Source organism: Hyalella azteca, unplaced genomic scaffold, assembly GCF_000764305.2.
Source record: "Hyalella azteca isolate HAZT.00-mixed unplaced genomic scaffold, Hazt_2.0.2 contig16648, whole genome shotgun sequence".
NCBI lineage: Eukaryota > Metazoa > Arthropoda > Malacostraca > Amphipoda > Hyalellidae > Hyalella > Hyalella azteca.
Genome location: NW_025946462.1, coordinates 2,709 through 29,996, shown reverse-complemented (window position 1 = coordinate 29,996; position 27,288 = coordinate 2,709). Strand labels below are relative to the sequence as shown.

The 27,288-nt window shown below is 38.0% G+C and overlaps 2 protein-coding genes across 2 annotated transcripts; one reads left to right on the top strand and one right to left on the bottom strand.

The window, feature by feature from the left end:
* The first annotated feature begins 1,038 nt into the window (after window positions 1-1,038).
* LOC108671222 lies at window positions 1,039-15,108 on the top strand. The gene is made up of 6 exons (XM_018158719.2): window positions 1,039-1,230; window positions 6,715-6,839; window positions 7,413-7,549; window positions 7,812-9,142; window positions 9,441-13,245; window positions 13,558-15,108. The coding sequence occupies exons 1-6, from the start codon at window positions 1,102-1,104 to the stop codon at window positions 13,674-13,676; spliced, it is 5,646 nt and encodes a 1,881-aa protein (XP_018014208.1). The 5' UTR covers window positions 1,039-1,101; the 3' UTR covers window positions 13,677-15,108.
* A 1,366-nt stretch (window positions 15,109-16,474) lies between these two features.
* On the bottom strand, window positions 16,475-25,153 carry LOC108671223 (phospholipid phosphatase 5). Its single transcript, XM_018158720.2, has 5 exons — window positions 24,999-25,153; window positions 21,813-22,066; window positions 21,270-21,446; window positions 20,671-20,838; window positions 16,475-20,381 (listed from the first exon to the last, which is right to left on the bottom strand). The coding sequence occupies exons 1-5, from the start codon at window positions 25,124-25,126 to the stop codon at window positions 20,215-20,217; spliced, it is 894 nt and encodes a 297-aa protein (XP_018014209.1). The 5' UTR covers window positions 25,127-25,153; the 3' UTR covers window positions 16,475-20,214.
* Between the last annotated feature and the right edge of the window lie 2,135 nt (window positions 25,154-27,288).

Here is a 27,288-nt window from a genome sequence, read left to right as displayed (position 1 = left end):
GATTGATCCCTCTGTAAATTACTGAGATAAATTTTAGGCAAGACGCTCCCCTTAAAATACGATCAACAGTCATTTTTTATAGGATTCAATTTTGAATAAGCGTAAATCATCCAAAATTTTTTAATTAGATTAGCCTATTCGTACAAAGCGTCATTTCTGCGGTCTGTATTCTGACCTCTGTTGAAATGAAGGATGGAATAGAATTAAATCCTATATATATCCGTATATATTTTCTTTATGCAATTTTGATTAAAGATCAGAGCATGCTTTTTATTCCAATAATCTTTCTATTAGTTTTTCTTAATGAATCGAACAAAATTTCTTGCTGGAGACAGGAAATCAATAAGTGGGTTACCAAATGACATTTCAATGGAATGCGACGTTTCGAAAATACAGTATTCATAATGAAGCAGCTAAAAGTTTTGCAACACTTGAAATTGAACTTCGGAAATGACAGAAGTACAAATCAAGGGTATTGTGGATACAGTTTGAAATAAAGTTTTTAAAATTACTCTGAAAATAATTTCAGCGTCCGGATGAGTTTCGTAGAGAATATGAATATATTTTCCAATATATCCTAATAAATTTTCTAAAGTTCAATTTCAAGTTTTGCAAAACCTTCTGCTTGATAATGAAAATTGTATATTCGAAACGTCGCAATCCATTAAAATGTCAGTTGGTAACTTCCTTCGTGATCTTCCGGCGCAAGCAAGAAATTTCGTTTAACTCATTGAAGAAAAAAACAAATAACAATATTATTAAAAATTCTAAGCACACTGTAGTCTATAATCAAACTTGCAGAAAAGAATTTATTTGCATGTATTTTCCATATAATTTTCTATCTATAGACGGATGTACTCGAAAATACTTTGTCTAATTTAGAGTGAGGTTTTGTGATCAATAATGCTCATCCAACTACAATATTTATAGAAAAAATTCCACGTTAGCGGGATTTCTACTTTTACTAGCGGCTTGCTCACAGAACAAATGTGCGTTCATGCTTTCTGGCAAGACTGGAAAACATCGTAGTAGCGGAAGCCCAAGTAGCTAGTTAACGTTGCGGTCAGTCATATCAAATATATGGGAGGTTAATAATTCATCATGGATACTTCTCTGTCTCAATTGACGCCGGGGGACCCTGAACTGGTCAATGCCATTGTACAGCAGTTAAAATCTGGAGGGAAATTTGACCAATTCAGAAAAGAATGCCTTGCTGACGTTGATACTAAGGTGAGTTAGGGCATGCATTAAAAAGCCATTATTAATGATGAAATTTTCAATATAAGAACGCAAAAAATAACCTTTCTTCATGTTTTATGACAATTAATGTAGTGAATGGCTTCTTCAGTTGTTATAGTTGTTGTTGATATATTTTTATTGTCACCAATGTTACATGCAAATTCTCATGCAATTTTACCTTCTCTATTAGGTATTAGTACGGCGCAGTGTGGAATTCTGTATCATGGTGGCAGGGAATTATTGTGAGTACTTATGCGTTTGCAAGAGCATCGCCCGGTCCGGCTCATCCGGCAAAATTGACACGATCAATACCTAATAACAATGCGCGTAAATGGACTATACAAATTAGGTCAATACGGCATAATTACAAAGCGTTATTAAACTATGCGATACAAAATATGACTACGGAATTATGCGATATTGAATGGCATTATTCATGCAAATCTGTATCTATTAGACTTTTACATTTTTAGATCTGATGGAAGCAGCAAGCGTCCCTAACAATATGAGGATGTATATAAAAACATTAATGATCTAGAAGCGGGCTTTGAAAAAAAACATTTCAACGTGGCTCTAATTAAATAAAGATCATTACTTGTAGTATAATAAACATGAAGTCTCCCTATTAAAAAGTTATATTTCGTTGGTCAATGGTCATCAAAGATCAAAGTTTATATCAACTACGCGAGTCAAACTGACAATAATAAAATGTAAGACATGTCCGGGTTACTTCTGACTCTTCCGCTTGTTGGATACGGAACGTATGGTAATCGTAAACTGCGGCTATTATACATACGAAATGTAAACAGACGGTGTTCAGTGTTGCCATAAGACTTTGGAGAAAATTTCTTCTAAAATAAAGTTCTAGATTTCTCATTCACCAAATTTCCGTATCAAGAAAAATCATATATTATTGAAAGATAATCAAAGGCATACTGTACTGAGTATTACGTTTGTTCCTCCACAAACTGCTCGTGCGCGACGTAGAATTGATGGCTGGGATTGCGCAAACACGTGCGCGAAGAGAATAAATTTTCATTACATTGCGCCAACTGTGCACAGCAATAGCTTAAAAAAAGTGAAAATGCGCGGGAAAATTCACCGAAAACATACATCATCCTGAGTGTGGAAGTTTAGCCATATGCGTGCTTGCTTAGGTACTCAAATGCCCAAGGTGAATGGAAAAACATGGTACCGGACAGTAAAAAAATAATCGGTTGCTGAGGCTCGGCAACCGATTGCTCAATCAAGAACTAAGAAGTAAACACTAACCATCATTAGATTCCTGCCACCTTGGCTGTTGCACACAATTGATTCTGCATGTATAACAATTACGAAGATTATTGAACCATTCTGTTGAATGTCAGTTACTGATAAATTTGTAATGTAGAAGAATTTATATGTATCATTTTTTTGCAGGAGTATATTGATGGTTGGTATCCCTGCTACCTTCTTTGTTATTGTCTTCTGTTCGGTTGGTATTCCTGATTGCAACAGAAGGAGTTTCCATGTCTCAGCTTATTGCATCAGTGGTCAGTTTTGTATCTGTGGATTGAATCATAGGCAGCTTTTCATGTATTTGTGAGTGAATGTACACAGTGAAGATGTTATTCTTTGTGATTTCCATCAATAGTCACATAAGTACATTATTGTATTACACACTTGAAATACACTACGCATTAAATTAGCATCAGTGCGTCAACATTGTGTGCATTTGGGGCAGGGTTTGTGATTTTTTTTATTTTTTTTTAAATCAAAAATCAATGATTTTTTTGATTTGTTCATGATTTTTTTGATTTATTTGATTTTTTTTTATTTTTTCAGTTTTTTTGTCTTTTTGAAGTGTTATTTTTTATGTTGCAATTAGCCTACTAACAATAACAGTATATGGATCATAATGGATGGCTAAAAAGGGCACTTATTGCCTTCAATAATGGCCAACTTTCCGAGAACGACACCAATAGTGTGATGCAGCTAACAAACCCCATCTTCCTGATATTGTTTTCAAAACATAAGCATTTTAAATGGTATGTTATGCTAATCTTGAGGAAAATAAACTTTTTTCTTTATGTACGTACCGGTACCTGCATTACTCTTTTATTTTGCCTCAAAACTGTTCAATCAGTTCTGCCCCACCCTGTATAAGCTAGGTGACACATTTCAACTGAATATTGTAATCAATATATAACAAATAGTCAAATAGTTAAAGACTACGTATAGCCTTATAAGAATTAGCTAAGCTGCTAGCTACGTACAATGTACAATGTATTGCACACTTGATGCCTCTGTACCAAAAACATTCAATTTATTAGAACCTAATACACATGAAAAGCAACAAGTTTGTATACCAATTTGTCATTCATAGTACATTTATACTAAACCTGAGTAAACCATGAATAACACTACCTCAATATAAATTAAAGACTGCCACTCAATATATTTAAATATATGAAAAAATAAAAAAAAATCAAATAAATAAAAAAAAAATCATGATTTTTTATACAAAAATCAAGTTATTTAATCACATGATTTAATCATTTTGATTTAATCATTGCCAACCCTGATATGGGGCAGTCCATTCTAGCTTTCTAACACTGATTGGATTCCAGTGGCTGTGATGTTGCACACATTCTCATGCTAATTGGATTCTTGTGACTGATGTTGCACACATTCTAGCGATGAGTGAATTTATGTGACTGTGATGTTGGATGCATTCAAGCATTTATTGGATCCTTGTTACTGTGATGATGTAAGCTCTGTTTTTTTTTCAATTAAACAGCTGTGGCAGCTTGCAGAGACTCGTCAGTGATGATGATGGACTGAAAGTGGAAGTATGCTGGCCTTTCCAGATTTTTTGGTCATGCTTTCTGATTTTCTATGTTTACCAGTTAATATATTACCCTCTGGAATTCCACACTGCTATCAGTATCTCTATTTATACCTCATCTCAGACTTCTCTACCATTCTGGAAAATTTGGCAAAAACAAACTACGAGTGAGATAAAAATGCTTTAATAAGTAAATGCTGCAAGCAACTCCGATAATATCCCTTACTCTCCACACACTGCATCACTTACACTCATCGCTACTGATTTCTGGATAAGCTTCACTGCATCCTGATCCATGCATAGTGGCAATCTAGAACACATTTTTTTGGGGTGAACGTACAATTTTTGAATGCAAATTAAGCCTATGCATTGCAGAACAAATTTATGAACGCCAATGTTGAACAATCAAAATACAATTCATTAAACTCAGTTAACAAAGGAATTTATATACAAAAAAAAATCTTTTTAGTTTTTACACACCTCTGACACTCCAGACGACAGTGCGTCTAGAAGCACATGCAATGACAACCACACATGGCGCCAGTTCAAAACATACTGCTGGCAACTGTATACAACTACACTACATGCATCAAGCTATATTTCATGTTCAGCTGGGACGATCAGTTCAGTTTTAGATTATGCTCGCTTTTTCAGGAAAGAAATAACTCATTTGTTTGTCTATATAGCGGAGATGTTCATGTGCTGCTATCCGGATTTCGCGTTATATTTATTTCCTGATTTAGAGCAAACTGTGCATTGAGGGAACAAAGTTTCACAGTAGAACAAAGTTTCATAGCATGTTTTCCACGCAAAAGTTCATTAAATCAAAAATGATTTTTACCTAATTAAAAATGAAACTATTCACTCACAAGCCCTTGGATGAGCATGACTGGGTATTTCTGTTTTTGCTTTGATTTTAATGAATGTGCTATATGATAATTTTTTTGCATTTCTGCCCGCATAAGATCTTCAAATCTGAATCGATCTTGACATAAGTAAATGTGTATCTATTTATTGACAATACGCCGCTGTAAGCGCTGGAAGACCTTTTATTTTTATTGGCGCACCAGATTTTTTTCATCAAACTTAGCACGTATAATTAGTTCAAATCAAAACCAATTATGACATACGGTAATTATTGATGAAGATGTTTATTTACAATATGCTGTTACAAACTTTTAAGAATTTACTTTTTATTTTAATTTTGTGTTAGCTTCATTTATGCATGCATATACATACCTCTTGGACACATTGACAGCCTGACACACAGCAGGCCTACATGTTTCAGTGAACCTTATATATCCCCCAAATTGAAGAATGCATCTTGATGAAACTTTGCACACATGTTCAATAGGGCCTAACAGTGAAGTTTATAGTGTGATCATTTTTTTGCTTTTGCTGTCTTTTTCTAGTAATACGGGAAAGCCTGTGCACAAGGATAAGATATTTATTAGGCTCACTGCAAATATAGGACCAAAAAACTTGCAAAAGAAAGCAAAATTTAAAAATTGTTGTTGGCCTGAACATCATTGTTAGGTCTTATTGAATGCATGTGCAAATTATCACCAAGCTGCGTTGATAAATTAGAGATATTTTAGGCTCACTGAAACTTAGAGACGGGCTGCAAGCCTGGCCATAAAAGTGTTCAAGAGGTTATAGATACATTTATTGCCCTAAACATTTTCAGTAGTGTATTTTGAATATATAGCTTCATTGTGGAACGGGTCAAGCTTAGTTTCTATTATATAAACTTATGCAAATGAAACGAGCTAAAAATTAATTATCACGCTAGTTAAAATCTAAATGAATTCTGACAGCACTCTCAGAAAAGTATTGTCTTTGCCTTGTTCATAGCTTTTTCATGATTGAAATGTCTAACTTATGTTTATTAGACCTGCATTAAAAATCTTTCAAAAAAATTTGACCCAAAATTGTTGATGCGACTGGTCGGACTAATGTGTACTACCATGTCCTGCTAAGGTGTGCAACCTGTTTGGCTAACGTGTAATAATGTGCAAGGCTAAAGTGTGCTACGGTGTAATGTTAATGTGTGCTATTGTGCTCTGCTAATGTATGCGAACATGCTCTGCTAATGTGTAGTGCTAATGCGAGATAACATGCTCTGCTAACGTTTATAGTGGCTTGCAATGGTACAATTGTGTGATGAGAGCTTTATCAGGATAATCTGCTTTTCATGGTGATTGTTCTGATAAACATCAAAATCCCTGATTCAAAATTCTTCTTTGCTGCTAAAATAATCAGATTCAACGATTTCATAATATGGGTAAATTGGGATAATCAATATTTTATGTTGAACAATTTACAAGCAATCCCTAGAATACAAGTCAACCATTTCAAAATCATTTTTAGTTAGAAATAGGTGCAAGATAGGATTTTGGAGATACTTTGCCATGAGTGTTAGCACCTAGTATTCAATTGCAGCGTATGCACCTGAATCTGTAGTGGAAATTTAAATCTGATGTTCAAGCTTCTTAAAAAATTACACTAATATGGTATATTTTTACTATGATGGCTCTATCATGTGATGAATTTATTGCTGTATTATTGTGCTCAATGCTATATACTATGATAGAGTATTTTTTATGCCATTCATGATTATTTATTTTTGACAATTGTTTTACTTTCAGCCTGCATATCAAAATCTGCAGCTAAGAGTTGAGAGTCAAGTGAAGAAATATCTCTCACAAACGGAGTGGAAAGCTGACCTCAATAAGAACCAATTACGAGATGGAGTGCGTAAACACGTCCAAGAGTAAGTGTTGGTTGCATAAATACATCTAAAACTAAGTGAATGTGTGTTTATTAACTAGGACTTGATCACATTCAAGATTTAGCTTATTGTATTTAAGAATGCATGAACGTGTTTTGGAATACAGTGGTTTTTGTGGTGCATTCTAAGTGTCTTAGAACAAGCATATTTGCATTTACTATTGAACAAGAATTTTAAAAAGAATACTAAATAGTGCATAAACCTGTCTGAAGTACCTAATCAAATTTTTTAAGAAACTTTGTATAAGAACTACTGACTCTTAAAGCTAAATTTTTGCACCAGCTGCCAAGGTTGCTGACTTCTCTAAGTATAGACAATTCGGTTTTCTGTTCCTAAATTAACCTTATTGATATAATTGGCCTAAGAAGAACTTGATTTTAAGTTTTACCAAGTCTGCTACTGAAAAGTTTTTGGAGGGAATCTCTTTCTTTCTATTTATACTTAGAATTATTTGCATTGAACACACATTCCTTATTGTGTGTTCAATACAAACAATATGTTCCTTATGATTTATACACACATTGAGCTGTTCCTTATTGAGCTCATGTTCTTCAGGAGTGGAATGCTGGACACTGGAATTGATACGATCATCAACCAGGTTGTGAGTCCAAAAATACAAAGTTTCATTTTGCCATGCGTTCAAGAGTCTGTCTATGCTTTCCTCAACATTGATCCATCTAAATTCACTGAAGGTGAGGATATTTTAAGGTTTTTGACTTGCATATTCAATGTTAACTCATAGAAATGCTTCCCTAGTCTAAGCAATTGTCACATTCTGCCACACAGCGTCATGTTGTTTTGTTTGTCAATTTTTTTCCTTGGCTAAGTAATAAATATAAAATTGTAGAATGAATTGAATGGATGGATGTCCAAAATTAAACATGGCTTCTTTAATACAACTTTGTACCCTAGTCAATGACATTGCTTTTTTTAATTATGTCTCCGTTTCCACAGATGTCCCGTTGGACACACGAGTTGGAGATGAAACTCCAAAAGACAGTCACCATTGTAATCTTACTAGCAGCATGGGATCTGGACCTCTGCCTCCTCCTGGACATGCTAACCAGATGTATTCATATGCCTATCCCCCTCAACATCCACCTCCTCATTATCCTCCTCAGCATTTTGCTCCTCCATCTTCCCACTACCCTCATCATCCCCAGCACCCGCCCGTCATGATGCCTCCGGTGCCTATGGAGATTCCTACAATGGGACTCCCCATCCCAATGGAAGGACCGCCTTTGGGTCCTCCTCCATCAATTGCGCCTCCTCTTCCTCTAGATGCCCCGCCAGTGATGCCACCTGTACCTCCTATGGATATACCGCCAATGCCCCCCGCCATGCCCATGGATGGTAACCTTATGGGTTCTTCTGTTCCTGGCCCTCATTTCGGTCACCATCCCATCCCTCCTTCCATGAGTCATTTACCTCCTCCGGTCATTGGACATACATCTACGTTTTCTGAATCTGTCTGTGCTATGGACAGTCCCGCTGATGATTCTGTCTCGAGTGATTACATTCGAGAGCGGCGCGATTTTCGGGCTACCGACTTGCTTGATCCAAGACCTCGTCCTCCAAGTCATGCTGATGACACACATTCCAATGATCGCTCGGACTATAAAAATAAGCTCGATGCCAAGAAAACACTGGAAATTGAAGATAAAGAAAGTCGACGTGAACATCGGCATAGGCAAGCCCTCAGAGAAAGTCCCGAGTCTCTTGATAAATTTGATTCCAGGTGCGCGGCGCGTCAACTCGAAAGACGCCGCCCCCGAGACTTGATAGACTCTGACGATGAGTATCGAGTTGCCAAGTATGATGATGTACACAAAGGAAGCCCGGAAAGAGAAGAGCACCGAAAAAGTAGGCGTGAAGGAGACAAATACGATCGCCACAGGCGCACATATGATGAATTTCGTCGTGGCAGTGATGATGAAACCCGGCGTAGACCGAGAGGTGGTCAGCATGAACCGCGTGCAGGCGGCTCGAAACAATACGAGGACCGACGGTACGACTCGCCTGATGCGTCCATGGACTATGACACTGACTCGCCTCACGTTCCTGAGAAAAACCGACGGCGGCCGACGTTTGAGAATTATCCTGAGGCTCACAGCAGTCAGGAGCACAGACCTCGACATCCGCCGTCGCTCCACGACGAACTTCCGCGACCTCCTCGCTCGCCACTCATGCCCATAGAGACTGACGTGATATCGTCAGAGGAGGACGATATTCTGGGTGCTAAAAGCTCCTCCGTTAGCCCTGATGCGGCTAAGGAGGTATCTCATGTAAGTTTTTCTGTCCAGTTTTCATATATATTGTGGCATATATGTTAGTCACACTCAGTTGTATGACAACTTTCTGTTGAATGTAAGGTGATACGCTATCTCTCGTACCCCCAGTTTGAAATGGAAAATTAGAAATTTATTGAATCTTTTCTTTGTTATTACTACTATATTTTACAATGCCTTCTGGGATTGTATTATGAATTGGATAAGAACTTGTCCAGGAAGTTTTTATAGAAGATTAAAGTACGATGTACGGTTTCAAATTACGCCCAATTTTTGCTTCTTTTTGCTTGGTCAGGTTGAAGGAGAAGACGCACGTGATGGCTACTCTAGCCCAGCCAGCGCTGGCTCGGAAACAGTGGAAAGCAAAGTGAAACTGCTTTCTCTGCACGATACTTCAGGCCCTCTGTTTGACGCGCAATCTTTGGACAGCATCTCTTCTAACTCTTCTGGCTTGTCCTTCTCCGCTTCCAAGTCTTCCAAGGACGGAAGCTCTTCCTTAAATACCAGCCAGACATCACTTAATGGTGGCGAGTCAAGCGCCGCTCCGAAAACGTCCGCTGCGATGATGGAAGTACAGCCGGGTGCTGCTGGACCTTCTGGCGATAATCTACTTTTAGGTGCGAGTCCTGTTAGTGCTGACGACGACTCCTGCGCTAGCCCAATTACTCCTACGTGCGAGGCATCTGGCAATTCCTTAGCTGGTGTCAGATCTTCCTCACTATCTCCTACGAGTATCAGGCCTCCTTCGTCAATTCCTGCTGTTCCCAAGATTATTGAAAGGCCTTCTTCAGCGTCTCCTGAACTTGCTCGACGCCCTTCACCACCTTCCTTAGGCGCTGGAACTCTATCAACGCCTCCTGCTGTAGAAACCAGACGTTCACCTGCTGCAGATGCCGATCCTCATTCGCAACCTTCAGTAACTGGTATCGAATATCCCTCTAATGGTACATCACCAATTTCTGGATCTCAGTCATGCTCAGCCCAATGCTCGGCCGATGGAGACTTAAGGGCCGTTCCGACTCCTACATCTAATTCCACTGTTTCTGACCACTCTGCAAGCGTCATTACGACTGCTATTTCTGAGGCAAACGATGTCTTGCCTCTGCGTTCTGCTGTTGATCCACTCTCTTGTATTGGTTATTCGGTAACTGATGATAAGTCTAAGCCTGTAGGAGAGAATCGCTCATCTTCATGTGCGACTGCCACCACTGAAGTAACTGCCAACAAGGAAAACAGTGCCGACACCGAAAGAGTTTCTGAAGCAAGCCAAGCTGTTACTGACGACCATTATGCTCATCGACCTCTACCCACAAGCCGTAAGGACGACGATGATGATGAAAAAGGTGGTAATGGCGGGAATGTTGGTCAGAGTACGCAGCCAAATTCAACTTTAGCCTCGCACTCAGGATCCACCCTATCGGTCTCTCAGCTAACTTCTCAGCCAACACAAGCCTCTCAACGCCCAGGCACTTCACAACAGCAGGCTATGATCCAATATAATCGATCTACTTATCAAAACGTGGTAAATGCTTCTTGGCCTCCAAACAAAACGGCATCTGTTGATGATAAGGTCCGTGAACTTAGTGAGGTGGAAATTATAGCCAGGACTGAAGCTGTGTATTCCGGTTACAGTTCTACTATGAAGGTGCCGGGTATGGACTCGTCAGCTGCTTCTGGCAAGCCATCGAATGCTTTACAATTAATTCCTGTCCAAAAACCTGCTCATGCAAATGTTGTTGCTCGGCCTCATGATATCCCTGTTTTCAAAAAGCCAAAGTCTTCTTTGAATGTCAAGAAGGAAAAGGAGAAATCTTCGTCTGCCTTCAAAAAGCCTTCGTCGAACCCACAAGAAATGAAAGTTGGTCACGTGCCCACTGCTTTTGAAAATGCTTTGTTGGGACTACCCGTTACTTTGGAGAATCCGAGAAAAACTGACCTGGATTCGAAATTGGGATCTTCCGATAACAGAGGCAGTTCTTACAGTAAGAATCACAATCGCGAGAAAGATTCTCACAGAAATGACCGTGAAAAATCACGGGAATCCAAAGGAAGAAGTGATGAATCGCGATCGTCTAGCAAAAGCATCGACGAAAAAACTCCATCCAGAGACCGAAATTACCATAAAAACGATAAAAGAGACAAAGAAGGAAAATCCGAGAAATCATCTAGTCATCATAGACATGGCACAGATAAATCATCGTCTGAAAAGCACCGATCTTCCTCTCATTCAAGCGATAAACGCAAACACTCGCACGATAAATACGACCGACATCGAAGCCCAGCAGATAGGAAATCATGGTCTTATGATAACAAACGTCATTCTGATTCTCACAGATCCTCTAAGTATGACAAGCCACGTGAACATAAACCTGAGGAAGAACCTAAGACAACAAAATATAGAGAGAGTGAGACGTCGTCGAGCGTTCCATTAAAACGAAAAGAACCTGGAAATGTTTCATCATCAAGCACTAACAGCCTTAAGAAGATGAAAGGCCTCATGGAAGGGAATATGGATCCAAGTGAAACATCGGACTTGAAAAAATCAAAGTCGTCAGTCAACAAGGATGTTCCTAAGACGAACGGATTTTCGTCGAACAAGAAATTGCGTGACTGTTCCTCTGAAGATGAAGATCGACACCTGCCCGTGAAGAAACGCTTTGCTAGAACCACCCTATCATCTCTGTCATCCGAAGATGAGACCAAACCTGCTAAGGTTGATGTGAAAAAAGTCGATTCGCCCCGCGTCGAAGTGGAATGTTTGGATAAACATGGAAACGATTTTCAATCTACTGAGAAATTACATAGGGGAGAAAGACTTGTTAATCGATCAGCGAAAGAAAACGGTCAGGAAGATGCATCGAAACGCTTTGCAAGAAAATCTTCTAAGGACGATTCCCGTCTTCCGGTGAAGAAAAGAATAATGAGACGAGCTTCAAGAAATTCGTCTGAGAGCGACAGTGAACATGAAGTTTCAAGAGATTCTTCTTCCAAATCAACAAAACCTCACTATCAGTCACTTAGAAACAGGTCTAGCTCAGTTAGTTCTTCCTCATCGTCTTCGTCAGATGATGAAATTCCTTTGAAAACTGTAAAAACTATGAGTGCTAAGAAAATTGTTGAAGGTGTTGGTATTTGCGATCGCAACAAAAATTCGATTATATCTAGTACTAATGTGCCGTCCAAACTTGGCGATGAAGACTCTGATTCATCAGATGCCTTTTACGATGAGCTGATGATAGAGGCAAGTAGTAAAAACGCGTCATCCAAGCGCCGATCTGTTGGATCATTATTAAGCGCCAGACGAATAAATGGGAAAACATTCAAGTCATCCGCTAAAAAATCCAGACCATCACCAGCTCGCAACATCAGTGTGACTCAGGAAGGAGTTATCATTACTGGCGACCGAGGTAAAAAAATTCTTCTCTCCTATGATGAAGATTCGCCGAGTATGTCTAAATCATTGGACTTCTTTGGCTCCGGAGAATCAGAGGTCGATGATTTTCAAGGCTTCGGGGAAGATTCGCATGGTGCGGATTGCAAGTCTTCTCCATTCGTTGTTCTAGAAGAAATGTATAATTTTTCCGGTTTTACAGATGATTCTGTTCCTGATAATGCTGCGAAGCTTCGAGAGTATATCGCGAAAACTGGAAAATCAAAGAGAAACTATACCGCAGAAGATTTAACTATGACCGTCACTGGCGACATGTTTGGGCCTGAGCTGCCAATGAAAGTATTCCTAGATGCAATGGTTAGTTTAGGAGCTAATGTTACTGGTTTCCACTCTTTTCTTGTTAATTCGCCACGAAGAAAAATCGTGCACGAGCCTTCAGGAGGCAATACTTCAAGCTCTGACGAAGAAGTGAGAAAAACTGACGTCCCTGCATTTGTGGACTCTGAAAACTGCGACGGTGTTCTTAGCAGCGACGGTGGAGACTCGAATGATGACAACGTCACGTGCCGAGGAAGTGCAAATCTTGACGAATTACCGAGTTGTGTGAAAAAGAACAGCGCTGCCCTCCCGCCGCCCAGCAAGCAAGTGCAGGACACAGCCCTGCAGAACGATTCGGTGCTCCTTACTCCGCCCGACGACGAGCAGTACGGTGAGAAGCTCTTATCCTGAGTCGTTTGAAATTAATTGCAAATGAAAATTTATTTAAATTATATTCGACTCATAAAACGAACAAATAAACTCCAAGATGTTGATCATCGGCTGGCATTTGATTTTATTAATAAAAATACAGTGAGTAAGGTTAAATAATCTTGGGATGTAAAGATGTTGCTGCTGTCAGCTAAAAAGTTGAGGGTTAATGAGCAGAATGAAAATAAGTGTCGCAATGCCACTGAAGCATTCTAGGTTATGATAGTTTGAGTCACCGTTCTATATGTGTTACTAATTATCTCTTATTGTGCAGAACGAAGCTTCACGCCACCCAAAGGCCCAGGTGGTGTCTATGTTCCACTGTCGCCGTCCACGAGTGACGCATCCACCGACGCGAGTGCCGTAGTGCACGAATCGTCAGCTCGTGACTGAGCTTTTATGATTTATGGGAAATAAATCTTAATGTTAGGTCGTGATTCTGAATTTGGGATCAATGTACTGTAGTGAATTGGGAGCTTGCAAATAGATCGATTTATTAGGTCTTGGTTCAGAGTCAAGGATCAATGTGCTATAGGGAATTGGGAGATTGCAAATAGATCGATTTATTAGGTCCTGGTTCAGAGTCAAGGATCAATGTACTGTAGTGAATTGGGAGATTGCAAATAGATCGATTTATTAGGTCTTGGTTCAGAACAGGTCTAGAATCAATGATTGCCTATCAATGTACCATAGTATATAAATCTTAAGCTCCCACTCGTACTCTATGTAAGATAATGTGGGAGAATAGCCTGAAGCCTGTCATGAGAACGATTTTGTACAGCTGCGTTAACATGGCTATTATGTGAGCTAAACTTTGGGATAAAAAAATATATTTTGCAGAAGGCGGGTTTGTTAGTTGCATATGTACATTTTTTAGAGCGTGAATTTCTACACTTCCCACTTGAAATTGAGTTTCTGCAATCTCAACTCGCTAGACTCCATTATGAACTTTGATTTTACTGTTGTCTTGGCTGACAAAATTATTCACATTTATTGTGCAGCCGACCATTTTTATATTAGTTTTATTTTGTTCACCGATGCTCGGAATCAAAAACTGTTCACTCTTGAATTAGTGTGATATCTAGCAAGCTCGCTAGCCTGTGTTGAACAAAAACATTCAAAAAATGTCCATTCTATTACAAATCGCGATATCTTTATGGCTCAGTTAGTTAAGCTGTTGCTCATTAACGGCAAATTATTTACAATTTTAGGATTGGCAATGTAAGTATTGGAAAGTTTCTTCAAACAATTTACGTCTCAATGTGAACTTTTTGTTGTGTGAGTGCACAAGTTTCCTGGTTTCTTTGTTAGTAGAGGTATGAACTTCATTTGAAATTAAGTCACCAATGCAAGCCATCTTCTCCCTTTTATTCTATTAAAAAGCGACTACACGATAAAGATCGTTGTTTAAACTTGGTTAAATCAAAAACTTGGTAATAATTTTCTCCCGAAGAGACACTAGGCGCGTGGTTTCATTTTAGATTGCATTCAGTTCCCACTCGTGAGGTCGGGACCGCGTAATGTTAATATCACGTCACCACTCGCTCCGAATGAATTGCTCATTCCCACCTCTTGTCAAAACTGAACTACTTGCTGAAATTGATAAGAAATGTTCTTCTTTACTATAGTTGTCTATCAATTCAGTTAATTTTTACTTTTTTCTCCCGTTACTTACTACCCTTCAGTTTTGGATTGTTCAGGGTTGCTTGATTTTCCTAGAGTAGTTCTTGTATGATTGAGCATTTTTTTTTGTCTACTCTGCCGAGAAATATACCATTGTATTGATAGTCTCTTATGTTCTTTATTATATTTTACATCGCTTCAATTTACCATTTCAACACAATCCTTACTCCACGATAACTTATTATTTATAGTTTGCCTGAGAGAATCTTTAGATGCTATGAACTGACGATTTGTTTCAACTATTGAAGCGCACCAGAAAAGAATCAATCAGCTGCGCCGGTAGTTCACAAAATGGGATAAATTACCTACCCTCGTATATAACTTGACAAATTTAATGGACGTAAGAGAAAAGCGTCAGAAAAGTTAATAGACTTCAGTTTTGACCTAGTGAGTGGGTAATATCCGTATTGCAGCTTTAAAAAGGTAGCAGTGGAGGGAGAATAGAGAACCACTGAATACAGTTGGCAATAACTGCAGGTCGACCAAGCGCTCTTCCAAATTTTCAATCCTTCAAGCTCAAGTTAAGCTTCAGACAGCTCAGCTCAGGTAGGGGGAAATAAAAACGACTTGAAACGCCAGTGAAGGCAAAGCATTGCTTGTAACAAGAAGAATACGTATTAATTGTACGCAAATGAAGTCTGTTGCCGGAATTAATTCAAATAGCTCATGTCGGCAAAGAGCGAAGCCATGTTGGATTCCTACATCGCTAAATGTAAAATGTATGATTTCATAGCATATTTCAAGTTTATGACCTGATGCACATGCCAATATTTGAATTTCATTCTCAGAGTAGAAGAATCTTGGCAGCAATACATCTTAAAGATAATAATTTTATGAGACGATAATAAAAGAAAAACAGCCGTTAAAGAAATGATCACGGAAGCCTGGCTAGGAAGCAAAATTGTTTCATTCGTGGCAGTTCCAATGCAGCTTTTCTTAAAATATACGGACATGGGACACGAGCTGCTTAACGTTCACTTTTTACAGAAGGGAATGAAATGGGAAAACAGGACTTCCAGTGCGACACATTTGAAGTTAAGCGAGGAATAATATAAATTGAACTTGAGCAAAAATTAGACGATTTTCTAGCAAGAAATGCACTGAAACCCCAACTTTTATAAATGATATCAGGAAACTTGTACTCGATGTCAACAGCAGACAGCTTCAAGATCAACAAACAAACCAGCTTAGCAGATACAGCCGAAGCTCAACATCACAATTCGCATGTGCAGTTACGAGACAAATTTCTAAGTCCCCTTGAATGCAGACCACAATATGCAATTCAATACAAGAATAATTCAGACATAACAGAACAACGGGTCGTTCAACATGCATCACATATTTTCTCTAGCAAACTCAGTGATGAATATTTGTGCTAATTAATGACACCAACATTTGTATAATTTAATAAATTGAATTAATCAATATTTGTGTTCATTTATTACAGCAGTATTTGTGTTAAATAATTAATTAAATTAATCAATATTTGTGATAATTAATTACACCAACATTTTTGTTATTTAATTAATTAAAGTTATTATTTTTGCTAATTACACCAACATTTTCAAACGCAGCAAGCATTGGTTGACACTGCAGTAGCGTCGACTATCTAAGCTGAATTCCAACAGTAACCCACTCAAATTGAGAAATATGATAACGCTGAATTAAATAACGATCATAGGACACATGATGAAGCGACAATAATATACAGTTATGAATGTTTGTCTAATGGACAGACTGTGGAAGAACTATTCGCTTCAGAAACACTAGCCTTCACGACCGTTGAATAATTGACTTTTTGCTGACTATGGACACCTAGGGTAAATTATCATTAAAATTATTTAGAACGTAATTAGTTGCCAGAATTTGAATCATCAGAATAATTACTTTGAAGATACAATTATGCCGCTAAGTATAACACAATATTTCAAAGCATAACATGAAAAACAATGAGATTAATAGCTACCTGTTTGATCTGGAATAAATATATTATTAAACTGAACTCGGAGTGACAGTATAAAAAGTGAAGTTTGTGAAGAGCCATATATTAGAAGCTATTTACCATAGATAAGGATTGAATATTATACTACCATGATGATAAGTTGATTGTTAAATGTGTAAGTTTATTTGTGATTGTAGTTGTGTAAGTTGAAAAAAAATTATCGCATAATCTCAAATGAATATATACATCGAGAGCGTTGTAACCACAAAAATGCATGAGCGACAGGAGAAAAAAAAAGCATAAAATAATGCTTGTGCAAAAACAACTCGACTCATAGTCGTTTCATTGAAACTAGCTCCATTTTAAACGAGTTTAACAAAAAAGGGTTAACAGGCAAGTTCATTAATATAAATAATCAAATATAAGACTAGGTTACAATACTCCCCCAACCGAATAATTCATACATATAAAGCGTTTTAAAGCATTTGAGTAAATTACAGTTCTCAGTAGTATATATTTGTTCGGCACGGCCCAAGTACCTTTACAACGATAGATGGTAATGATATCAACACACGCAAAAATAGTTTGAAATATAAGCCAACATTCGATTTTTCAGAATCCGTGCTCAATGCTTTACTTATTGGATGAATACAAATTATCGGATCGATACAGTTACTCCCGCTAACAATTCTCAAGCCAGCATCGGTAAATCGGGCTTAAAAAATGCTACATAGAGTTAAGATAGAACAAGTTGAATAATATAATTATTAATCATGCACCATTTCCTGTCTGATAATTTTATTGTTCAGAAATATAATCTGGCATTTCCTCTTCTGTCTGTTATTCTTATGTACGAGATTGTACGTCACGGGCTTCAGAGGATGCGTGAGTTACGTAGCTGCATTTGGGCTGTGCGTATAGAAATGGATAATGTTGACAAAATCGTCAATTCGACAACCATGAACATCATGGAACATAATTTACAGCGGGCAAAAGCACTCACTGACTACACTAATATTTATTTGTATACAGCAACCAGAGCTGCTACCGCCTTAAATCTATTAGAAACATTGAATAGTGTTCATTAGGACAAGGATAAATACTGTTCGGTTATTTGGACAATAGTCATGATGAGTACATTTTAACTCTATCGCCGGTCGCAGGCTTCTCAAAGATCTAAGATTTAAACACTCATACTAGCTTCTATTCAAACACGACTCAGAGAGATCACTTTAACACAGAAGTTTTCGGGCCAATCTAATAGTCACATCCAGAGTAAGGATAAGATCGTTAATATGCACCATTAATTTAAAAATTAACACGGAGGTAAATTTTTGGACCAAAAACGGATTAGAAACGCACTTAAGATATTAGAAGCTGGGCCTGGCATAAACTCGCATCAAGTCAGATCTCATTTCACCGAGCCATTGTTGGCTATTGAAAAATCGTTCTAATAACAGCTCGTTCCAACACGCATTTTGATTTGAACTAAATACTAAGGAAGATTGATTAAAAATTGGCAACGCATTCAAGTTTAGCCAACCAGTGTTAAAGCACTAGAGAATCGGTTGCCAAACTCCCTTCTCTTGTCGCACAATTTAACAAGCCACAATAAGAACTTTACTTCATTCACAATTGTGGTCAGCATACATTTAATGACAACTTAAATAAAATATTTACCTCACTATTGATAGATATACCCTCCATTATCACAAAAAAATGTTCAACTCACTCAGAGGTTATTTAGCTTATTTTAATGACGACTTCACTGAAGAATATAAGAGCTTATTGTAAAAGAGAAGATCTGCTAAGAACACAGAAGTACAACTGCAAATAAAAGCTGCTTTCGTGGCAACATTTTCACGAAACCGGGCATTAAAAGCTCAGTTTCACAATACCTTACAAAATCAGGCATAAAAACCTCAGTTTGGCCCAAGCAATCACTACACTGTAGGGAGCCGCAAGCTCGTACTCCGCTCGTACACAGGAAGACACAAGTTATTATCCTGTCATGAGCATGACAATTGAAGACGTTAAACAAACCGGTTTGTAGTATAAATACTCAATAAAAATACACACGATAGCTGCTTGATTAAAATTGCTCTTGTATACTTGGCATGGGATACTCACAATAATGTAGTTAGCACATTTAAAACAGCCTCGACGCTGATCAAAACAACCAAATTGAATTAGATCTAAATTGGACGAGTTTTATAGCCCACAAAATATCGCGAATTAAGATTTATTATTATTATTATTATTTTTACGGATATTATTAGTTATAATTATCATCGCATGAACGTTATTTGGAACAGTTGAAAATTGCAAGAAGTTCATATAACCTTCACTTCAACTAACGGTAGCAGAGTCAAATGAGCTTTTCATGATAGTTGAACCTATCACTTGTGCGGTAAGAGAGTCAGATGAATATTGTCAATAAATTCTATCAGAATAAATTATAAGTTCGATCAAATACCGGCTTGTTAAGCAATATGACGTGAATCAGTGGTTTCACAACTGGTGATGACTTATGTGCGTTATGAGCGAATGTTTATCAAATACTGTAGAGCATGCCGCCGAGAAATATCTGCTCAATGAAGATAAAGTGTTTGCAAATAACTTATGAAATTTTGGCTTCCTTGCTAATAAATTAATAGCTATAATATTTAGAGGTGCAAACTGTGGAGCTGACTATAATAACCATCAAAACAAATATTATTACTATTAACAATATCAATAATTAATAGGCTAATATTAGCAACCGCAATAATATTACCCCTTAAATAGGAGATGAAAATAATCTCTTGGTAATCCAAGCTAGAGAGCTGTTAGGAAAAACGTTATAATTATCAATAAGCGGCACCACTAAGTCCAGAGTTTGGCACACTAGAACACTACTAAACTTCCTCCAAATAAAATACTACAAGCTGCATCGGCATCGTCGAGACTGTCTCGTCACATGCCCAAGCCCATGTAAAAATCTTGCGTGAAGTTAGTGAACATATTTTGCGTGGAATATTCACGTTGAATTATACCAAGGAACAGTGTTTCGAGATTAGTATATTCAGATAACAAACCTTAGAATGCACTATAAAAGGAAGCCAAAAAAGTGCTTTATGGTAGAAAAAATATGAACATAGGTCATAGAACTAAAAAAGCCCTGAATTAGAACTCGTACAACCCATGTAAGCAGTATAAGAACAGACCGTACTTGTTATAAAATGTATAAAATGTTGAAAAAAATCTGAAATAATTTCTAGCAGATGGAGACATGAGGAAACAGTAGGCTCAAAATAAATATTGTTATCATGAGAGTAGGCCGTGGCTATGGTTGGAGTTAGCAGGGGAGCCGAGGCGCGACGAGCCACAAGATGGCGCCTCGAGCAGCTGACAGGAGCAGGCGGGCCGAGGATGGTACAGTCGGTAGCAGACGAACGCGAGGCTCCAGCCTAACATAGCCCCCACCAACACGTCTGTGGGGGGGAAGCATAGGGTCAGGTACTAATACAAAATAATACAAGTGATAGAAATTTGTTTGATCCTCATGAAACAGATATACACAAACGAGTGTTAATAAAATCGCATGATTATAAGCTAAGTAATGGAGTAAGACAACGTTGTGCGAATCCACTTCAAGACATTTCCAGAAGATGTTAAATGGGCAATGTAGCCAGCAGCCCTAAACTTGTTCATATAGCAGAATGTGAAGAGATTAAATGGCCAGAAACCAATTCAAGTAATCTCCAACCAAGTCTGACTGACCTTGCCAGTGATGCAAGTAGTCGCAGGTCCTGCTGAGAGCGATGAAGGCAGCGGACCCCAGAGGTGCCATAGCCAGGACAAAGCGCCACGCCTGCGCACGTCCTGTCGTGAACACTGAGAACTGCTGGCACAGCCACAGCGACAGATATCCCAGCCCGCAGAACGATACTGCAACAACTAAATAATTAGTAAGGAAATAATTAACGTCATTTTTTAACGCATTATAAATGAGTTTAGAGTCAATCTTCATATCAGACACTAGAAAACATTGAACAATACGTCAGCAACAAGAAGATGGGTTTTCTGATGAACACACTGGGGATGCAAAAAGCGTTAGTTGAGATAGAATCTTCAGATCAAGATCCTGGACAAGGAAGAGAGTTGAAAGAGATAATTACTTTGATGAAGGTTTTGAATGTGGAGCATCCAAGTTTGAGTAAATGAAAGTAACTGAGGCAATAAAATGTGAAGGAAAATACTAATGATATTTTGCTAATGCATTGAATCGCAGTCTAGATAAAATAATCATGTGATGGACGAAGGCTATAGACATGGTAGAAATGCACAGCATGTTCTCAAACAGCATTCACTGCACTTACATGAAGCACAACCACTAGGGAAGCTCTTGCGACCCTCAAGAATCACTTCAGGGTTGCCGGTGCACAGGGCAGAGAAATCGACACCGCCAATGCCAAGCCCTCCATCAGGATCGCCACTTGGCCACTTGACAACGCCATCAGGGAAACATCGCTGCAGGAAATCTGGACGGGGACGACCTGGAAAATTTCTTGAATGAAAGCTCATGTACACAGGGTTGATTGTGGAAGCATCTACAACACATAGACTTTAACCCATATTAAAAATGAGTAGGTACCTAGGAAAAAATGTTACAGTAAAGGAAAAATTGCTCATGAGTTCAGCAATGTAAAACTGCACCAGAGTTCAATCAAAAAATATTTATATATCTGACCATCATTAGTCACCTTTCTAATCAATGAGTTAGCAATTTTTGTAAATTGTTAAAAACAGTACTGGTATATAAGATTTCAAATAACTTCAGCAGTATCACACATCTGAACATACTAAAACACAAATAATTATACATACTAGGTACTGATATCGAAGTCAAATGCAAGACTGACCTATCATAACTTGCATAGTGTTGACAATGAGAGAGTTGGCAACAACAGCAAGTGAGAAGGCCATGAATGTATTGTAGGTGCTGAATGCATCAAATGTCAGGACAAAGTGGAACATGAAGATTATGCATGGTATGCCAACCACTAAGGCCCATAGTGCATAGACTGGGACAAACTCCTCAGACATGGGATTCTTGTAGAGCCATAACTCTTCAGCGTGCAGGACGCGGTCAAATGGCTCCAAACTGTTCACTGATCTGCAAAAAAGGATGCATTCAATTACAGAAATAGAAAAAAATACCTGCACAACAGAATGAATGTGAATAGCCACATAAGTAGATTTTCATTTGTTTGCTAATTAGGGCTCAAAAACAATAGGATAACTCTGTTTAATAGAAAAAAGTGGGTTGCTAATAGCATAGGGTAACTTTTATACATCATATAACTTGGCAAAGAGTAAGTATAACTGTCAAGGACATACAAAATATATCTCATCTACTTATTGAAAATTTATTTTATGTGGGGGATTTGGAGCAAATCCAACCTAAATGACTATCAAGTATTGAGAGATGACCAGACAATCAGTCTTTGTCAGGCAAGCAGAGAGATTTTCAGGCAAGCAGAGATAGTCAAACAAGCACAGATAGTCAGGCAAGCAAAGATTGTCAGGCAAACAGAGATTATGAATAGTTATGAATTAGATTACGTCATGTGACAAACCATGTAAAAAGTACAACAAACTCTGATGTGCCCCAGGCCCAGGCTGTAAAGGGCTTCAGAGTCAAGATATTTGTGAGCTGCATGGTTTTCATCAAGCATCTTGACTCTTAACCCATTAATGCCGAGCGGTTCCATTTGGAACCAGCAGAAAAAAATGGATTCATAATAAAATTGTATGGTCAAATCAATATACTAGTGGATGCGTAGGTTTGATACACATCTTGTCCATGTTCTGGCAACGTTTGGTTCTGCTGCGCCGACTACTCTCTGCTCGGTTAACATTAAAAAATTGTAAGTACCGGGTGTCAGACAGAAGGGCTTGACATCATTGCAGAGAAAGGTAAGTAGTTCGTTCTAAGAATATATTATTTATAAGTTAGATGCAGAATTTTATCGATAAAGAGAGTACTTTTAATCCTGTATATGGCATTACGTGATATAATGTTTCTAAAGTCTTTAAGATCATGAAATATTTTGTCTGGTTCCAAATGGAACTGCTCGGCAGTAGTGTAAGCATTCCGGTCATCTCACTTTCCTAGTAGATTACTATGTGATATAGTTACGCATTGTATTTCAAAAACTTGTTAGTACTTAGAAATTATTTATTTAGATCTTAGATCTAAGTTTTTCTGTTATTTATTAGTGAACCATTATCTTTAGAGCTGTTAGGAATATATATCCCGAAAGTTGAAATATTTGGAAGTAGGTACGTTGAACACTATACGATTGTTCATCCCGAGTCACTTTTTTTCTAATTGTTTTTTGGCAGATCATCACATGAAATAATTGAGATTTCGAGAGAAGAATAACACGAAGATCAAATACTTGCTACTGAACATTTCACAGAAACAGCAACAAACGAAACATATTGAGATTCAGATAACTCAGATGACGCAGCCACCAGCAATTCTGCTCGCCTATCGAGAATAGTCATTATCACAACAGTAATCACCAAATGTGAAAACAATGACTATCGACAGAGAAGAAAGTCAACTGTGGTCGACATGGCCACATTATACTACGACATATACGTGGCTAGCCCGAGAGATTTAGTTATAAACTTTGGGCAGCAGATAAATCAGATGATATTTTTTTGCAATTGAAGCTAATCGGCGGATCTAATAGAAAAAGAAACTTATTCATGGGCTGGAACATGGATTGGTCCCATAAACATGATACTATTGGTCCCAAGCCAACATATTATATGTGATATCTATTCTGGTTTCATTTGGCTTCTCAAAAAACTTTTGAAAAAGAGAATGTCTATTGCAATAAATTTTCAAAAAGATCGGTTAGGAAATGCAATAATGCAGGAGACCCTAAATAAAATAATCAGTGTCTATAGTGCACCCTTCTACTTCGATCCTTGATGAAGTGCAATACAACAATCAACAACATCGGCCAGCAAAGAGACATCAGAAGCACTGCAAATGCAGTGCTTCGTAAACAATGTTGACAAAGCACCCACAAACATTTGTAAAATGGGCAACCTTCCTATTCCTTTTGAATGAATGGAAGCATTCTATGCTAAAAATTAAATGGTATTCTGCCATGATTGGTTCATCATCAGTATTGTCCATTATGAATACGTATATTACGTATTATCCATTATGAACAACCTTGCTTGATTTACTATCGGAAAAAGTGTTGTTTGAAGAAACGTTATGTTAATGCCAAGCGGTTCCATATGGAACCAAGCTATATTTTTTCACATACAACGAAAAATAAATATATGAACATATTTTTTGTTTATTGCCATCACAAATGATAATATTCTCACAAGGAACCCCAAAAAAATTCAGTAAATAATTCTCGTCATTAATGGGTTAAGCAGCTGCCACATGTGATTTCAGGTTCAATCATAATCAATCAATCAATTGACTACATATATATACCTATAGATTGGTTATTAGGGAGCACTCAATGGTTTCACTCAGTATACATCACCCATAGTGATTGCAACATTCTAACCAATGTCAACCACAAATATACCTACTGTGGCATATAAAAGGCAATGAATTATCAGTCTTTGGATGAATTCAACATTGAGCCATACTTGACAAACAAAAAGAAATAGTTATAACAGCCAGCTAGGTTGCCTAAAATTAAAAAACATTCAAGAGTAAATTTTTCATAATACCGGTACTATTAATTTACTATAATACTAGGAAGATAAGTTTGCAGCAGGAAAAATCATTTCATTGCCAAGAATTGGAAGTATAGAAGGTAATGGCTACAAAATTACCTAATTTTTATTTAGAAAAAAAGTTCTAGCTTAAAAATTAACTATCATAATGTATAGCATACCTATGAATATAAAAATATGGTTATGACATAAATAGCAATATTTGGAATAAGGATTATTATTTTCAAATGAAATAAATAATAGGCAAGATCTATAACAATATCAAGATGTTAACAAGCTAGTTGTGTTACAGACAAACCTTTGACTAGACTAAAGTGGCTCACCTTGCAACAGAATACACTAAAATCCTTGTAAGTACTTCTACCAAGATAATATATCTTGTAAGTCCCCATCTTGAAAATTTAATGGAAGCAGAATTCACAGACTTCTTCAAGTCTTTAAAAAACTGCATTATTATGCATTATACAGTACTTTAACCTGAAAATAAACAACGCAATAAGTTATAAGCAAATAAGTAAGTGAACAGCACACTTATCACAGGTTATCATATACCTATGTACCTACAATAAATTTGATATAATGGTAATTCTTACTAAAACCCAGACCCAAGCCTGTCTACCAGACCTGGAGCAAATGACTGACAGCAGACAGATTGACCCAGACTGATCTGCAGGACCAGGGATACAACAGGTGGGAAATGATCTGAAATGTCAAGAAAACTCGAATTCCACCTACATATTAAACTTTAAAAACTTATATGCTTAAAAAATTTGGAGAACCAGACCAGATATATTAGTAAATCAATTAATATTTTGTGGAAATGTTAAATGAATTCTGAATGATCCAGAGTAAATTAAATTTTCTGAGACCCGACCTGAGTTTTTTTTGAGTAAATCAAAAAGAGAATTAGTAAACAAGTTCCAGTTTTTTAGACAATTGTAATGGATGTTTTCCTTATGCATAATTTCATGTTATTTTAAATAAATTATAATTTGACCAGCTCATTCCCAAATGGAAAACTGGGCAGAAGCCACCTGTAAGTAGGATAAAAATTCCAGTGAAGACCAAATTCACCTGTTCCTACAGCCCTTTTTCCAGGTTTGCCTTGAAAATAAGATAAATGGCCTTATTTCACCAGTGCTATTTCCTATGCTATTTGCGTGCCAATTTTCGTTCTGATGCTCCCCGTTGTAGCGGCTGTATCCTCCCCGGCTTGTTGGATTCCTTTCTTCGCAGTAGCGCTGCACATGGCCAATTTTACCGCACCTATAACACTGTGGCGCATAGTACGCTTCACTTGTCGAGTTCCTAGCCAGAGGAGTGAAGTTCTTTTCCGGGGTTCTGTAGACATCCCTACCGTACTGGTCCTCCCAGTCATCCTGATAGGGGTTCTCGCGGTCGGTAGCTAGTGCCCCCACAGTTCTACGTGGCGTTACCCACCTGGCCTCGTAATCGCACGCCTCCTTCAACACTTGGGCATAATCACCCTTCTTTAATGGCAATACTATGGGTTGGTAGTGCTTGGGCAGCCCATCGATGAACGTCCCGACCATGAGGGCATTCCACCTATTGTCATCGGGGTACTCGGGTAACACGTCCTGGTATTTTGCGATTATCTCCTCTATCTGGCTGCCAAATTCATTTATGCTCATATTGCCTAGGCGAAGCTCTTGCAGTCGTGCATACGCCTCCTTCGAACAGCTCTCGCTATTAAATCGGGTTTTGAGATCCGCTTATCTCCCCCGTATCCTAGATTTGCGTACCCTGGTTTGCAGCGTAACCAGTTAGCCGCCTTCCCCTTGCATAAGGTGATAAGCACCTTACGCTTTTGATCCGCGTCCCACCCGGCGAGTTCACTGCGTTGCTCGAATGGTTTCAGGAACTCGCTGAGGCTACCACGACCGTCAAACACTTCGTGCCTTCCTACGACTGAAACCTCCACTTCGCCTCCGTTCCCGGCCATTTTTTTATCAATCGCTTTCCCAGTGTTTTTAAATTAATCTAATCCCGATTATCCTCGGTGCCCACAAGAAAACGTACTTGCTAACTTGACTAGCGAGAAAAGAACAAAGTCGTATGATACGTGCGGTCTGATGGCGCTAAAAAAAACCAATTCCTCTTTTGTATCCCCACGACAAAACGTTCTGTGCTACGGACTCTAAAGAAATATCTAATTTCTCCCCCCTTCTTAATAGTAAAAATACGATGGTTTGCGCGCCATATAAATACGAGTTGTTTGCGCGCCACAAGAATACGATTGATTGCGCGCCAAATACACAAAAAAAATATATATCTAATAATCGAATACGAAGTACCACCAAAAATTACCTACACAACCAAATAGCTACTTGAATGCATGGATAATACGAGAATCGCGCGCCAATTGAAGCTAATATTTTAGTCAATTTCTGCCGGAATGTAACTAATGTTTAATTGCGCGCTGGCCTAGTTTAATCTAACCCCAAGGGATTGGTTTTTTATACTTTATATTTGCAAATTTTTTTACAGCACCACTCCTCTCATTTAACTTTATTCGTGCGAGCAAGAGAAAACATGAGAGTTCTACCACACCCATAACATCCTATAAGGAGCACAATTGAAAATTTCCCCACA

Excerpts from the sequence above, each read along its gene's own strand:
- LOC108671222 (XM_018158719.2), top strand. The coding sequence starts at position 1,102 with ATGGATACTTCTCTGTCTCAATTGACGCCGGGGGACCCTGAACTGGTC. Across the intron at positions 6,840-7,412 it reads GTGCGTAAACACGTCCAAGA|GAGTGGAATGCTGGACACTG; the intron begins GTAAGTGTTGGT and ends CATGTTCTTCAG. Across the intron at positions 7,550-7,811 it reads TCCATCTAAATTCACTGAAG|ATGTCCCGTTGGACACACGA; the intron begins GTGAGGATATTT and ends CCGTTTCCACAG.
- LOC108671223 (XM_018158720.2), bottom strand. The coding sequence starts at position 25,126 with ATGCAGTTTTTTAAAGACTTGAAGAAGTCTGTGAATTCTGCTTCCATT. Across the intron at positions 22,067-24,998 it reads TTAGTGTATTCTGTTGCAAG|ATCAGTGAACAGTTTGGAGC; the intron begins GTGAGCCACTTT and ends CCTTTTTTGCAG. Across the intron at positions 20,382-20,670 it reads CTACTTGCATCACTGGCAAG|ACGTGTTGGTGGGGGCTATG; the intron begins GTCAGTCAGACT and ends TCCCCCCCACAG.